Source organism: Pempheris klunzingeri, chromosome 21 (assembly GCF_042242105.1).
Source record: "Pempheris klunzingeri isolate RE-2024b chromosome 21, fPemKlu1.hap1, whole genome shotgun sequence".
NCBI classification, from domain to species: domain Eukaryota; kingdom Metazoa; phylum Chordata; class Actinopteri; order Acropomatiformes; family Pempheridae; genus Pempheris; species Pempheris klunzingeri.
The window spans coordinates 18815877-18833289 of NC_092032.1; the positions used below are offsets into that span (position 1 = coordinate 18815877).

A 17413-nucleotide genomic window follows, 5' to 3' on the forward strand; every position below is an offset into this window, starting at 1 on the left:
TGTGTGTGTGTGTGTACATGACACACACACACACACACACACACACAGAGCAATGTCCTTGTGGCAAACCTAAGCAAGCAATTACGGAGCGCAGCCTGCCAATAAGATATCAGAGGTGTGCTGCCAAGGCTAATTTGCTTTAGCTGTCAAACTCACTATTGTGTTTAGTTGTAAAGCTCAGAAGTGAGTTAAGCTTCCATTGCAAATAACCCTCTCATACACGGAATCAGAAACACCTTCAAATTGGAGCGAACAGTCTCATTAGTGAATACATTTCCTTCTGAAAATAGCAATCTTTTCAAACTATCCATTCTATCAATGAATGAGCAAGGTTACACTGCAGCTACACAATGGTGACATGTTTTGTTACAAACAGACCAGGCTGTTCTCCCTCAGATCAATTCTAAGTCGTCTCTGCAGAAGTTTGTAACTTTACCGGCTATTGAACAAATGTCATAGCAGCGGCTGAGAACGAAAAACATTTCCGACGTGAGTGCTAAATCACCAACAGCATCACTGTGAAATGCTGTTGGAACAACAACCCAAAAATCCAACACAAACCTCTGCACAACAGAACAGGACACACTGCGGTATCATATGTAAAGGAAATGACACAGAGATACACAATTTAAAAGAATTAAGTGAGAATAAAGGAATTTACAACACGGACTGAAGCATGACAGCGACAGAGAAAATACTGTCAAATAAGAGATGTGGCCGCAATGAATGAAAAAGATACCTTTTAAACCCTCTGCCTTGGACAACCCAATGAATCAAAACCCCATTTCCCATGAGGTAGTAGGGTTATGGCCTCACAGCCACAGGCAGACTACAGATATGGGGACTTCAGAGTCCCCCGGGCCTCCCTCTCTCTCTCTCTCTCTCTCGCTCTCTCGCTCTCTCTCTCTCAGCTGTGAGACACTTGGATAGTGAAAGACTAAGGTACTTTGAACATGGCCTCACTTTTTATAAATGCAGTTTTAGCGACAGTGCAAGAAAATGTATAAACTGCAGGGGGTAAATATAATGATGATGTGGGAGGAGGAGGCTGCTGGATTCACAACAGATTTAAAGAACGATTTAAAATGCTCGATGTACAATGAAACTCCCAGCATCTCAGATCATATTATACATTATAATGCATCATGCCTGATCATCTCCGAAGGGGACATCAGACAAAGTCCGACTAGTTCTGCCGCATCCTTGCAAATTACATCTGGCCAACTAATGTCTCACTTTGCATTTTAATTGGCTGTAACTCCATTATCAACAAACACACACTGACCATACTTACAGGGTGAGGTGGTTGAAGCCGACGGTCCTCAAGGTGAAGGCTCTGGCCAAAAGACGCACATGTGTGAACAGAACTCCAATAGAGTCCTCGAACTTGGTCAGTTTCTGGAGGACTGGAGACGTCTCAATCAGCTGCCTGTCTGTCTGGGGCTCCTGGACCTGGTCGGGGAGCAGAAAAAGTGAGTTGGTGATTAAAAAGCAGGCAGATCAGGGCAGAAGTATCTTATTTAGGATTGTCAAAAATGTAGGTAAAATGTCTAGAAGTTATTTTGACACCACTGTCACAACAGTCTGGTCTTCTGCAGTCTAGGGCTTTTTCCAGGGAAGGAGAATCCTCATGTTACAGCAGACAGTTATATTGTCGACAACATAACATGCTAATCCTTGCAACCCGGTTCCATTAATGATACGACGTTGGCGTTGTTATCACTGCCAGTAACTTGTGGAGCGTATTGTATTATTGTTTTTGATCAATGACTTTGTCATTCTTGCCATGTCAGAACAGCTGTCTGACCCCTCTCCTGCACACACCCCAAGAGGAACCTGATGGAAATAAGCGACCTTTTCTTCTGTTAACACTCACTGGCAGAACTGCTGTTCTCTTTTGACTGAAATTGTCCAATAAAACAAACAAAAAAACAACGAGCGAACAAAATGTAAAGAGCTCTATAAGATAATAATGCATGGCACACATGTCATATAGCACACCAGCCTTTGCTGTGATGATTATAGGGAGGAAGGTCATTTGTTTTTGTGTATTTTTATGTATAACATTTGTGTTTAGTGCTATTTATCACAACTTTATTCAATCTCAGTGTAAGATCATTTTGGTTTTTGGATGTACGTATCCCATACTTGTTAAACGTATTCATCTATGACTGAATAAAACCAAGCCAAGCAAAAAGAAGAAACAAAGGACAGACTTTCAAACCTCAAGACAGCAAATATATGTCCAGTAACAACCAGCGTGAAAACTTTGAGGATCCTGGAGCCAGGCACAGAAAAGCCACCTACTTTCTTAGCGAAGTCATCCTGAATAAGATCGTCAAATAAACTCCGTAAATGAAATGAACCTCTGCAGTATGCGTTGCTTGAGGGCCTGTTTAGAGTGTGTGTTTCTACTCAGCCTTAAAACAAATTCAGATGATCTGCAGCAGATGGAATCTCTTCGTCATTAAGTTTTAAGTCAAACAGCTCGCTTTTTTCTCTCTCTCGAAATCTGGTAATTCAAATGGTCAATTAATATCTGTGGTGACTCAGTGGTTCTGTAAGTCTCCTTGCTTGTTCTAAAGCAGGCTATATCAGAGACTCCCGGCCTTATGACTTTGATGAGTCTTGAAAGAATAGTTTCTGGTTGAGAAAATTGCTGTAGATTATGCTCTTAATACTAGCTTTAGGGGATGGTGAGTTCAGAGGTAGAAGGCTTCAGCAAAACAAGTTGCTCGCTTTAACTACAGTATTTGCTCATGTCTGTGCCCATTAGAAAAATAAATGATATGCTAAGAAGATATGTGCATGCATGTTTGTTGAATCAAGAGATATCCTTATGGGTGCATTAATTAGGCTGCTAGAAACATCTAATTGGTCTCTGCGTGGTACAACTCTAAGCTTGACCAAGACATCTTTTCCAAAGAAAACAGAAACGTTGAACCACATAATTTCATGTGGAGAATCAAAGGGAAGTAAAGCACATTCAATCGACCGTGTTAGCTTGCCCCATTTAGCTGTATACTTTAAAGTAACCCAACAATAAGAATAAAGAAAGCTACATTCAAAGCTCTCCAGGGGAAAACGGACACTTTCTTCATTTTCCAGCATCTTCTTTGTGTTTTTATGAAGAAATGACAAGTAAACAGCTTTCACACAGTCTCCCATGTCAAGCCAATGCACAGAGCAGAGATGTATTTTTAAACCAAGTATTTTAATTGGAGTGCCTCCAGTAATGTCATGGTTCCATCTTCCAATATGTCCTAAGAAACATTTCCTTCCTGCCTTTTTTCCCTCTGTTAATTAACGAAAGGCGTTTAAATGTCATGCATCACAACTAACGGCATCTGACGAGTTCAGCACTCATAGGCACAAGCTATCCTTCAGGGGGAATGGCCGGCAGCAAGGCTTCAAACGAAGTGAAGAGAGGAGGAAAAAAAATCAACAGCAGTTATGAAAAAAAAGACGAAAAAAAAACACTTTTGAAATGGCTTCAAAGCATCACTTTCAGCTCGGTCCAGACAGAAAGCAGAATCAGAGCCGAGGTCTTCTGAGGCCCAAAAAGCCCGACACTCATGTATCTCCCCAGTAAACCAAAGGAAAAATTTTGAAATTCAGACTCAACGTAAATGACGTTCTGGTAAATTATTCTCGAAAGCTGGGGGTGATGATGCGCTGGTGCGAATCGAGCAAACACGAAAGACCTACAAATGTGCCTCGAAGCATTCCACTGCGCTCTGTAGGGCACGTCGGTGGCAAGGCTAATGTATGCGTGTATGCCAAACACGGGTGTACGCATAATTACCCACGCCGTGGCAGGCTGCCACTGCCATCCACTCAAATCTCATTAAGGCAGCTCCCTCTTCCACCTTCATTTTGCAATCCTCATCTTGGTGGGCATGAGAGGGGGATGACACCTGTTAACCCACAGCAACAATTTGGGGCGTAATATTCTAGCCTAAACTCCAAGGAGCCTTCATCAATTATAGAAGACATAATCAAATAAAAAATGTAGGGCTATATGTTTCTTCTATTTTCCTTGAGTGATACCTCTTTATATCATCTCATGACAAAAGGTCAGGATGCTTTCAAGCTACCAACAGGCTGGCACAATCTAACAGGCGTTACCCCACTGGCAGGGGACCACCCAGAGGAAACCTCAGCCACGCACAGTGTGTGGTAATGAGGCCACAGCTCTGAAGCGGCTAATGACTACTCGTGCAGCACACTGTGGAGGTTCCCTCGCACCACAGAGCAGTTGTAGGGCTGACCCCGGGGCTCCACCCTGACCACGGTGCCCACCGCTGGGGCCTCTGCTGTGCAGCTCACTAGGAAAACATACTGCTGGATACAATGGGTTTATTTTGAGCACTGACAAGCTCAACTCCAGTATTTTTAGCATTCGGGGATGAAATACAGGGGTGAGGAGGCAAAGGTAAGGGAAAACCAAGCATATGCACAAACATAAACGCATGCACACATAATTGTGAGCTAAAATTAAAATAAATGTATGTAAATGTATGTAAAAATTATTTTGTATTGGGTCAAACACTGACTGTGTAAAAATGTACATGTGAGGACGCAGTGACACTCGTACACATGCAGGGAGATGAAGAGAGTAAACTGCTTAAAAACGAGTCTCGGCATACACACAAAGAAACACTTTCTCCACAGAAACACATCAGAGAGAAGGATGCCTGACGGCCTGGAGGCCCCATGTGATTCGGGACTGTAATCCTGTTATGGCATCTTTGATCTCTTCTTCCAAATCCTAATTTCAAACAAACACTGTTGACATGTTCAATGTTTCTGGGCAGATCATGCAAAGCAAAGAATGGCAGAACAGAGAGATAGTGATGAGACAGACAGAGTGAGTGCAAACGCATGATGATGGAGAAGGGGAGAATGGTGCAGTTGAGAAAGAGGAGAGAAAGGAGCAACAGCGAGGAGGAAGAGAGACAGAGTAAATGAAAAAGCGGATTAGGGTCTCGACCAAAATGGGGAGCGATGAGACACAGGAGCAGAACTATGGAGACTAGTGGAAGGCTAGTGGGGGCCTTGTGACAGCTATAAAGGACTAAGTCAGCCTCCGGCAAAATAACCAAGAGCTTGCCCACCTCTGTAAGCAACAGACACATACATGCACACACACAAAAAGAAAAACATACATTGGGGCCGGAAAACTTCAAAGATGGGAGGATGCTTTTGTGTCTTCGGGGTGAGGTGAGTTTAATGAGAGGCACCTAGCCAAAATAAACATCAATAATAAAACATATCTCAACCAACCTGCAGGGGGTGTGAAGGGTAGTGGAGCCAGACCTCCCGTAGGTCCTGCAAAGACAGACAAGAAGGAGAAACAGAGAGGAGCAGTGAGAGGAAAGAGATTACAGCATGAGGGTCATCTCTGTCCAAAAATATCATTCTACCAGCACAAAAATATGACAGCATATAAGTTACAAAAGAAGAAAACTGTTAAATAATAATAACAACATAAATGATCTAAAAAATAAACATTATAAATTAATTATAAACGAACTTTAATATAACAACAAAAACCTATATATTAAAGTATTGTTCTATCAAATTCTATCAGTCTTGCTCTCTGTGATGCAGAATTACAACTGGAAGGTTTTATTGGAGATTTCTGATGGTCAAATTTTAGCCTGTAAGGAAAAAACACACCTAAAAAACCTTGGTTAGTTAAAAGGACCAGGGCTCACAAACACCAGACTGTTATAATGTGTGCAACAGGTAAGATTTCTGTCAACTGCCTTATTATCCTACACATGTACAGCTGAAGAATGTGTTGTCTGTTGGAAGAGCACTGTGCAGGATAAAATTGTGTCGAAAACAATGAGTGTAGTTAATGAGAAGCAGCATTCAAGCTGCAGTCATTGATTTTCTGGCCACCTGGGGGCAGTGGAACAAGCTGTAAACATAATATTGACATATCATCACGGTATAGTTAGAAATTGTTAGGAAACAATTGCCTATTTACCCAAACATCCCGCAGATAAGGAGCAGTGTTAGCATTTATATGGACACATTGAGGAACATACAGCATCCATACATGCTCAGTATTAACTCTGTTTTGCTTTCTGCCACGTCTCAGGTGAAATATCTCTTGCAGCTAAACACTCCACTATGATCATTAGTTAGTTGCTGACTTTGTCTGTCAGTAGATGTTGGAATGATGGTGTAAATTAAGTTAATCAGAGCTTTTTGCCACCTGGTGTGGCTGGAAATAAGTTTACAGAGAGTGAATCAACACAGTGGGCTGAAGGATGCTTCGTAGAGCTGAGGAGAACTGAACATCCCCTTTCAAGTTAGCCAAAGTTAAAAAAAACAGGACTTACGGTGCACAGGGCACATTTTCATCCAACCACCCGCTGCAGTGGCAGAATCTGCTCCCCATGATGCCGCTGTGTGCGGAATGGCAGGAACAGCTGCAGCTTTCAGTCTAAAAGCCTCATATCGCCGGGAAGAGAGTCCTCCTGTCTAAAATGACCGCCACAAATGACCACGTTTTTCATAACGGATGAACCAGTGAAGCGCCTCTCTTCACCTGCACCAAACGCACCCAGGCAGAAAGCTAGCAGCTTTGCTTTTCCTACTGGGACAACTGTGGACTGCCTGTCCTGACAGGTTATAAGACCTGCACATTCATTTGCCGTGATGATATATGGTGAAACGCAATTAAAACCTACAGAAACATCCAACACACCAACTCACTGTAACATGGCTGCTGGAAACTGTCCCTTTGTCTTATAAAACATATCAAATCAAGCATAACCATTTAAAATAGTCATTTTCAGACAAGGTTAAATATATAAAATGTCAAAAAAAAAATTTACAAGTTGCACATTGAGAAATTCCTGACATTGGACATCTGGCATTGGTTGTAATCTGCTCCTTTTTTCCCAATTGGAAGAACTTTTCACCAACATCAGAGACAGCAGCTCTGGTTCTCAACATAAAGAATCATTTTAACACTTTGTTTGATGATCTTTAATTCTGCGACAGACGAAAAAACTGTGAAGAACCCAGTTTGTAACGATGCGCCACAGATGGCTCTGTCTGGGACACTGTGCATTCTGTAGGCCAAGTGCTTTCAGGTGCCATCAGCAGCCTCAATGGGGGGGCGGTGAAAAAACAGCAAATGAGTCAGCATCTCATTTTCAGACCAAGAGGTCTCAATATCAGCACCCCACTGGGGAGTGTGTGTGTGTGCTGGAGGGTTGGCAGGATTTGGCTTTGAGAGGTGTTGTCTCTGGGGACACACATTGACAGCTTGACTCCTTTAGCTCCCCCCCCTCCACCCCCCGTGCAGGAAAAAAAATATGTGCAAGATCAACATGTTTTCTCAAACCTGCTCAGAAGTAACCACACAAGAACGGATGGTAGAGAGACGGGAGCTCAAAAATAGACAGCACATAAAGGAAGAGAGAGTATAAACTGTGGCTCAAGTTGTTGCCAAGGACAACACCAGTCAGAAGCAGTTTTGGGCCTGGGGTCTAATGTTGGGTGAGTCATAGCAGTGATAGAGATGTGGTGAGGGCACTAAAGTACAGTATCACTCAGGTGTTTAAAAGGTTCAAGGAGATAAACCTTTAAAAATGCGGCGCTAGCCCACAGGGGGGTTGTGTGTGTGGTCAGCAGCATCGAATGGGCGCCGCCTCGGATTCTCAACCCACCCAGCTGGCAACCCATTGCCTTGAGCAGCCAATGAAAAATTCATGAAAGTGGTCAATACATTTGAGCAAATGCTTCCTTTTGGTTGCTTGTCTCTTAGCCTGGGACTGAAGTTGAAAAGCACTAAGTACATAGCAGGTATCAAGTCAACACTGAGCCTGCTTGTGAATACAACATGGGTTCTTGGCAGTGGAGGATGGCATCGCTTAAGGAAAAGTCAATAACACTGGCTAATGGATCGCCGGCTCTCACATAATCATTTTGCAGCCACACAAATTGCTGTAAAATACGCAAGAAAGTGATGCATGTGGAACGCAGGGCAGGCGTGCATGCAGAGAATGGGGGGGCGGGGGAACAAGAAAACACCAAAAAACAAAAGAGAGGAAGTGAAGTACATACAAGTTGCTTCAGCTTGCGATCAAGGCTTATGATTAAAATCCGTCCACAGGGCGCACGCGATCCGCCCACATGCTGTATATAGACCCGAACAGCTAATGTTTCAATTACAGCCATTCCAAAGACAAGGCAGACAATGATTAAGCCAGCATCGAGTGGGGATTTAAGAATAACAACGTTTTTTTTCTCCCCTCTCTCTTTCTCTCTCTCTCTCAGAACGAGGAAGGTATAATTACTAGGGGCACAAATCATCATGTGCTGCAGCTGAATCACAGCCTTTTGGAGGATGGAGCTCTTATGGTGCAAAAAAAAAAACACATGCAAACATGTTTATTTAAATGTCAATGGCCTACCCATACCGAGAGTTGAAATTAAAAAGAAAATGAAAAGCAACTTGGCGAAACTGCCTATGATCTCCATTTTGAGGTGGGCTTCAATCAGAGCTGCTGTAACCCACGGGGGAGTCGCGACGCAGGCTCGGTCTTGCACATACTGAGGGCTCACAAGCCAACCGTGAATAGGCACCACCACTACAGCCTCTACCCACACAGACACACTCTCTACCCCCACACACCCCTGGGATTGTAGGCTATCCATGATTGGGACATAATGGTGCTCTTCTCTGACAAGGTCCAATGCTCCTTGACAAATTGGTCTCTCGCTAAAGGCTGCCAATCAATCCATCAAACGTAGTAGTGCAGCAGAGAAATCAATAAGAGATAGTGTCGCTGATCAATATAAACATAAAAGCGGCCCTAAGTCCAAATGGGAGGCTTCTGTCAGTGAATGGTCAAGGTGATTTTTCCAAATATGGGAAAACCAATGTCGACTCTTTGGCAATTTATGGTTGAGGTGAAGAGCACAACTTTTACAATGGCTGTGAGAGTGGGCTGCCACGTGTGTGTGAATGGAAAACGGCCTGTGAAACTCCGCATGCATTCATTCTCCAAGCTATTTCCAAACCAAGGACGCTGTCGAGAGGGCATATGGGCTCTCATTCAAACACTGGAAAATGTTAGCTGTAGTTGTCACAGAGCAACACATTCACACTGCACAGATATCAACAGAGAAGAGAAAGAGACACAGGGGTGTTGGAAGGGAAGAGAGCGGCTGAGTGAAAAGAGAAGTGGAGTGTATAGGGTATTTAGAAAACAGAATCATTAATTTTCGGTGGATGTTTGTTTATTTTTTTTTTAAAAAGGACCACAAATGAATAATCTGTGTTCATGAAGAACTAGATTGGATCCACACAACAGAGACAGGGGTTACAGCTGCTGCAAGCCAGAGAGGTGGTCTCAGTATGGAGGGAGTCGTCAGCCAGCCTTTAACACGTATGAGCATGTAAGCCTAGCACACTCTACTGGTGTACCAAGAGACCATCAAAATACCAGAGATATCATGATCATCTAACACAGTTAAAACCTGATTTACTTTTTGTAAAGAAAAAAAAAATCTATTCAGAACACATGCCAGCACTGTTGTGAAGATCAAAATGGGGAGAAAGGGTTGAAAGATTGAGATGGTTCATGCTCTCTCTGCTTGAGTCAGTTGAGAGCAAACTACCCTAAAACCCTTTTTGGCGCGGCACCCAAAAGTGAGGGAGGTAGGAGGAAGGCTGCGCTGCCACGCTACCAAAGCCGACCATCACAGTGCCAGTTGTCAGTGTCTCAGTTGTCACAGCAACCTTTGTTGTTGTTTGCGTGCGAATGCTTGTGTGGTGTTAATAAAAGCCAACAGACTCGCCAGTGGGCAACTGGTGAGATCATCATTATGGTGATCACTACTCAACAGAGGCACTTCCCTTGGGACAGCTCAGTGGCATCTTTTCCCAGAAACACTGCACTGCTGTTGAGTCCAGGTTGGGAGCAATCGAGCTGCACCCCCTGAAGAAGATGCTTCCTGCCTCTCTGCTGACGCTTTAATAACCTCCACAGTAATGTCATTAGCAAATTAGCATCTATTGTTTCCTCTGGGCTTCTGTGTGCAATGAAGCTAGATTCCATCCTCTGCAAGAGCCCTGTTGTTTGGGAACCGGTGCCAGCAAAGGTGATGTACTGAGAGAAAAACAAGTGGATGGAAATAACTGTTGCGCTCCAGCCATGAATGCCATGCCAATTAGGGAATAACAGAGAGAGTGTGAGAGGAAGACAAAAAAAAAAAAAAACTGGGGCCACTGTTTGTGCAGCTTGGTCTTGAGGTGGAAATTACATGCGTTCTTTGTTTTAGGTAGTCAATTCTGCATTCCACCTCCGGAGTTACTTTTGTGTTGACTTGTCATATGACGACTGGAGCAAAACATCTGCGGGGGTAATGACATCCTGGGGCGTTCGAGAGAGGAAAGAATGGAAAGTTAAGATGGAGAAAACAAGAGGAAGCAAAAGAGAAGGCACCAGACAGCATCCTGTTGTTACAGACGGAAAAGGAGGGTAAAGGACGGTGCGGGGCTGATCACCCATGTGTGAATGGAACACCATGCTGACAAATAGTAGCGGAAGCCCATCCAGGGTGTGATGGAGACAAATGAGTCCTTAAGTTTCCACAGCATCTCATTAGTTTCGAAATTTGCTGTGTGAACACCCGTTCTGAAGTGTTAAGCTAGAAATACAGAAGGATTCAATTGGTGCTGCAGACCACAGAAATGTATCCGTCTCTCTCTCTCTCTCTCTCTCTCTCTCTCTGTCCGTCCATCTCTCTGGTTTGACCCACAACTCCCCGCCCCCACACACACATCACACCCCCCCGGCTGGTGTTTGGCTTTCTGGTCTGTGTCCATCTGTCTCCTCTCAGCTTTGTATGACAGAGCAGCCATCAGGAGGATTCAGCAGGGGGGTGACAAGCCATACTATTTCAATTCCCGGTCTGCATGTCTAAAAACCTTCAACCAAAGTTGAAAATCACTCAACTTTGGCTTGCATAGCGTCTCCAGGAAATCTCAGTCACATGCACCCAAACCTCATTTTTCCATATTTAGGGTTTGAAATGACTGATAGGTAAAAAAAAAAAGTTTGGGAATTTGTCCAGTGCATCACCTCAGTCGACAGCAAACAGGGTCCAATTGCTGCAATGTAATCCTTTGGGGTAATCGTGCCTGTCAAAGTATGTCCACTAAGAGCGCTTGATTTTGCCGCTGAGAGGCTCAGGTTGTTATTCACAGTGTTAGACAACATTACAGAGAGGATCTCTACAGACACAGACCAGTAACAGCCAATTTAGCGCTTCATTTAAAGCCCCCAGACTCCATTGACAAAAACAGTGATTCTTTGTGTAATGTTTACATCCTGTGAATTACCTGGTTGACATTAGGAAGTGGTTATCTTTAAACTTCAACAGCGTGTAAATCATGTGCTTTATCTTTTATAGATTGAGTTATTTATGCTTTTGGTACTCTTGTTTGGAAAAGTCTAATTCACAGTTTTGTTGCAGAAGCTGCAAAGCTCACTCATCTCCAGCATATTCAACTTGCTGAAGAGACATTTCAAAGAATATCGATCACATATCCCTCATTTGGTCTCCATCTTTGAGCTTAAAAGCCCATACTCATCATTATCACTGCTATTGTTACTACTATTATCATTTATTGTCGTTATTATTATCCTCATTATGATCAGAAACCAATTAAAACCATTTCAGATTTACCAGAATTCAAACCGTGTCTTCTCGGGGTCCGTTTCCATCTGCAAATGTATCTTAAGCACGCCTATCGTTCCTCTTATCTGGCGTCTCTCTCAGTGATGAAACAACCATCAATGACACTCACAACATAAGGACCTTTTGTAGTCACGGGACATCGCTGTGCTCAACGCTGCTTCTTTCTTCTGTTTTCCCTTACATGTTTGTGTGCGTATGTTTCTTTTGCCTATACGTGTGGCTGTGTGAGTGAAGTTGATCTTCTTGGTAGCAGTGGTCTCCATCCTCTGCCTGCTTCTACAGACTCTGCACTGTTCTTTCTAATATGAATATTAGAAATTTTGTAGTTTCACAAAGTAGTTCCACAGCTGCTTAGCAGCTCAAGAGGTCTTAACAAGGGAATATCTTATACAAATAAAGACCTCCAAACCATTACAACTCACCAACTTTTGTCAACTTTCATGGCCAGAAGCTGACTACAACACACGCAAGGACATTTCAGCTCAAACACAATGGCCGGCCACACTGTAGAAAAGCCTCATGGTAAATGTGGCCAACCATGGATGCAAATCAGGGCCAAATGTTTTGTCAAATGAAGTGAAAAAAAATTGCTGAACTTAAGAAAATCATGTAAAAGAAAAAGTTTGTGTAAAACAGTATTTCAGTCAACTCAACTCACTCACTTTTCTTTCTTTATTGCTTTCAGCAAATTGTTTGAGGGAGAGGTAACCAATTGGTGATAATCTTCCCCAGTTGTTTTGTTGTGTGAGGTTTTCAAAGATTTACTCCTGCAGCCTCTGATCTGGTCCCTCAAAGACTACCGATTTTGATCCAACATGTTTGATGGAGTGCCATGTAGCCTGTAGTGTGTGGGTGTCGCCAACTGAATCTTAGACAAACACTCTCAATAGCCAATTAGAACTGAGCCTGCTGCTACATACTAGACATGCTGCAAGTCGTTTAATTGATTCATAACATTTCTTGCCAAGATAAATGCAAATACAGACTCATTCATCAATTATTCATGCCTGCTGATCACACACACACACTCGAAACAAAAGCAGGTGTCCTGCTCAAGTCTGGCAAAACACAATGTTCCACACCTCCAGTTCATTTTGCAAACCAAGCTATGGCTTCAGCCAGATTTTCTTTGCTCTCTATCTTATTGTTTTATCTTTGTGCAAACCAGCGTACACACAAGATCAAGTGAGATCTCAGATTCTGAGGCTGGCAAGTCCTCAATATCATGCTATGTGTGGATTTGAACGAATATAAGAGAGCAGATTGGTGAAAACATTGCAGTTATGTCTTCCACAGATTGTAACTGGAAAATCTTGTCTGGCATATCCGCTGCTCATCCCCATGACTGATGTGGACATACACATTAGCGTCCACAAAAAAAGGCACACACAGCAGTCAAACACACATCCTGTACGTTAAACTACATGAGCGAGGGGCACAAACCAAATTACAGGTGAGTAATGAATTTCGTCACTTACCCCACCGTTGAAAAGCAGTCTACCAAAGAGCTGCCGGGCCTCCTCCAAGCCTCCTTCCAAATACACAGCACCTGAAAAATAAAAAATAAAAAACCATCAGTAAATCAGTAAAATACAGTTTAATCAGGAACTGTGTGCAAAGTGTGTGCATTTGCAGAAAGTTGTGCAGGATACTTTCCACAACATGTGAAATGGTAAACCAGTGCCCAACTTCCACCCATACAAATCTGAAATAACTTTGAAAAGCTTGACATTCCACCAGTGCATTGCTGGTGTGAAAAAAAAAAAAAAAATCAGCAATTCTGAGGCAATTTCAGACTCCTCTCCTAATGGAAAACTTAAAATTAATTGAACTCGGCAATGAGTTATAATTGCTTTATTAAAAGTAGGAGTGCATTTTTATTGCTTTTTGGCGGTGAAATGACCTCGGGGTTCCCGTGCAGATCCACCTCCCTCATGTCAGAGCGCAAGTGAAGGAGGAGGAGAGGAGAGTGGTTGCATCATCAAACAGAAATGGAACTGGACAAGGTCATATAAACATCAAACTTGTATCCAGAGTGGCAGGCTGAGCCCGTGTCACATGCTTTGATTTGAATAGGCCTGACTAACACACATCAGCCTACATATACAAACTTCAAGCTCAAACCCATTCAGGGACACTGTGAACCAAAGTATTATGTCCTCTTTGTCCATCGCCTACACACTGTCATGACTTCTCGGCACAGAAGTCCACACAACAAACAGAATACCAGCAATCTCACTTGAATTGTGGGAGTTAAAAAAACATGTTTTATAGAACATGTGCATACACCAACACACACACACACACAAAAGACAGGTGACAAAGAAAGAAACTCGATGGTGGATTGGTCCCAAATTGCGGACAGCTGCTGTCACAGCGGATAAAGACCAAGACAAGTATCCCAAATTTCTCTCTGTCGCAATGAGATGCAGCATCTCCTGCTTATTCAGTTGCAATAGTCAGCTCCCTCACACAAGTCATCTCTCCTATTGTGTGTTTTGTTGTTTTGCTTTTCTTCTGTTTCTACTAAGATCAGTGGAACTATCATGGTGCCTTTAAGCTGCGTACAACTTCGAACCATCACACTTAGGGTAGCTCATTCAATTTAGAAAGCAATAACCACCTGGCAAATTGGGTATACAATCGTGCAGCGGTTTTTATTATGTGCATAAATGAGCCAGTGGAAATGGGGCGCGATGCGGTTGCAAGTCTAAATGCGCAAACTGCTTTCATGGACGACATCAAAAACATATGAAGGATTCATCATCTGGGGAGGGAAACTGCTTTCAGATGGCTAACAGGCCATTTACACACACACACACACAGAGTGAAGATGCAGCCTACATAACCGAAACCATAAAAAAATACAAACAAACCACCTAGCACAAAGACAAACAAATGTACACCCACTCTATCTGCCTTGCATGCTCTTTACTTGTAAACAGAGTGGGAAATTACTGCCAGCCATTGCCCAAATGCTCGTAAAATTTGATTAAGCCTGACAAGTTTGTCTCACCCTAGCAGCCACTTTGGCAAGTAACAGGCTCTCTTTCATTTCTTTACTAATATAGAAATCTAGTTGAGTGGTAAAATAATGAAGGTGGCTTTTGGATTTGGAAGGCACCAGTCATTGTGGATTTTAGACAACAAAGACATTTGCTGCAAGGTTTCTAAACATTACAATATGCCTATAAATCCATATCATAAATCTAAACTTGCACACAAACACAAAGTATCCCGCAAAACGCCTTGCAGATGTGTATCAGCAAGCACGGCCTCTGTGATCTTGACATGGCAGGGTGAGCGTCTCAGTGAGCCTGACCGCAGCAGGCTCTAGAGAGGGGAGCGGTTCTTCACAGGATGTTTTCCACTAAGCATCAGCACTCAGATTTGTGGTTTTACCATAATGTGGACCTCAGTTCTAGACGCTGCTACGTAGCAGATGTTTCCTCTGGAGACCAGCTGTGGGAGGGTGAGAACTCCCTCCAAGGACCAAGTTTTGAATCTTTCAACTATCACTCATATTTCATTCATGTGAGTGATCACTGCGGCTAGGGGGGGTCCAGGAGGCAGTTTTCTTCATGTTTTGATGACACAGCAGATTTGGGAAGTTCCCCAAATGGAGGCCTCAAAGTCGTTTAACAACAAAGTTTTTGCTTCTTACTAGATTTTCAAAACTTCTTCCAAGAGGAACGAGAAGGTGGGAGGTAAGCAGGGAGGGAAGGAGAAACCAGGAGAGCCTCAAGAGATTTATAAAAGTATTAAAAATCTCAAAGCAACACCTTTGGTGTCAATCAAAGGGCCTGTGGATGAAGAAGCCAAGCTATGCAGTTAATTCTAGCGAGAACACACTTGACAAGGCGGCTATCTGTGCAAAAAGTGTGCCCCAAAGCAATCCAATCAATCGCACAACTTGCCGCAATCATTAAACAGAGATCTGTGCTTTGCAGTCCACCCCATCAGTCTGCAAAGTTGCAGCTGATGTGCTGAATACACACAGCCCACAAAGACACCCAGCAAACTCAAATGGCAATTACATGCTAGCATCTCTCTGCAGCTCATCTTGCAGTAACATCATGCCCTGGCCAATCCACTCTGTAGTCTCAGAGCTCCGGCACATTCAGATCACTGAGTTGTCAACCCTGTGAGGGAAGCCAGCACAAAATAAAGGAGGCCGACGAGTGAGTTAAACCTGGCTGGAATATGCAGATGAAGAATCACTGCTGACACAGTGGGGACATTGGTTTTTACTGTGCACTGGAGTTGTTTGACACTGACCAATAAGGAATCTAGATATTTTCCTAACTTTGAATTGGAACTACAGCCTAATGGAGCCCAGGCGTAAACTGATAAATTACAAACTTCACAGTGCAAAATTGATACAGGTCAGAGAGAACACAAACTCTAACAAAGTTTTCATCCAGTACTGTGCAGAGAATATCAGTCATGGCCAGGGAAGAAGAGCCGCTAATGAATCTCCACATCTGTCACAAGTCTAATTCAGACAGCCATGCCGACTGTACAGTGTTATGTTTAGGAATAGAATTCCAATGTCTGTGGGCTTTCAGTGACCAATAAAAACCCAGAGTCAGGGGCATATGAAACACCAGCGGCTGACAGTCACATTAATAACCTGGAATGAATTATTCAAAAACGCTCAGGCTCTAATCCATCAAATAATATATTAAGCTGCTCCCTCTCAGCTCAATGGGGGCTGAGGCAGCAGACGGACACAGAAAGCAACACATTAAAGGCAAAAAATAAATGAAACCAAAACAGGAAAATAGAATTTTCACCACTGCAGTGACAAAGGCAGGCTGAGTGCATTGCAACATCAAACATCTTACTTTTCAAAAAGGCTTGGGGTGGGGGGGGTGGAAAAACAAAAAAAAAAAAGAGGGCGCACGAGAAACCAACTCCACCACTGCTACCACTGCAGCAATTAACAAAGGGAGCAGCACTCCCTCAATGAATACACCGGCTGCATTGTGTATGAATCTGATATTCAGCAAGTGAGAGATAATCCTTTCTCTCCGTTCTTTTAATAGGAAGAGCTTAGAGAGGGCCCTCACAAAGGTTCACCATCTGTATCCCCCATGGCTGCTGGCAGCGTATAATCCACAGATCAACTGTACAAGGAAATTAGGGCCATAAAAACAGAGTGGGGCTTCTTTTCTTCTTCTCTCAATTCTTTTCAAACTGTTCAGTGGGAAGGAAGCAGCGTGGCTTATCAGTGAAGAGGACCTGAGAGGGAAACGGGAGGGCAACAGGCGAGCAGATTTTCTATGAATAAGCAGAGGGAGAAAGTGGTTTCTAAAGACGAAGAGGTAAAGTGGGCAAGAGCAAAAGTACAGACGGAGAGGGTGAGAGAGAGAAGGGGGGGGGGTGGTGATACAGAATGGGAGGTGCGCAGGCCAAAAGAGCCCAAATGAGAATGGCCCACTCCGGCAGAAGTTAATGACAGGGGATCAGAAAAGCAAGATTTCCATTCAACACTTTGAATTATTCAGGGTTGCAGGGCACCCATTTGCATTGCAGATGCCTTTGCCTTCCATTCCTCTACCGTTCTCCCTCCATTCTTTCTCTCTCTCCAGCTCTCTGGCTTTCTTTCTCTCTCTGTCTCGAGCAAGAGAATGGCCCTGCCTCAGGGTTAGGAGACAGACACATTCTCGGCTCC

The 17413-nt window shown here is 43.3% G+C and overlaps 1 protein-coding gene across 2 annotated transcripts in view; it reads right to left on the bottom strand.

Annotated features, from left to right (window-relative positions):
* drosha (drosha ribonuclease III) overlaps positions 1–17413 on the bottom strand; it is an 80353-nt gene that overhangs the window by 22993 nt on the left and 39947 nt on the right. For both annotated transcript variants that reach the window (XM_070852875.1, XM_070852874.1), the window contains 3 exons: positions 13215–13285; positions 5287–5331; positions 1295–1452 (listed from right to left, as the gene is read on the bottom strand). In XM_070852875.1, coding sequence (XP_070708976.1) covers positions 1295–1452; positions 5287–5331; positions 13215–13285 — 274 coding nt within the window. The remainder of the gene's footprint in view (positions 1–1294; positions 1453–5286; positions 5332–13214; positions 13286–17413) is intronic.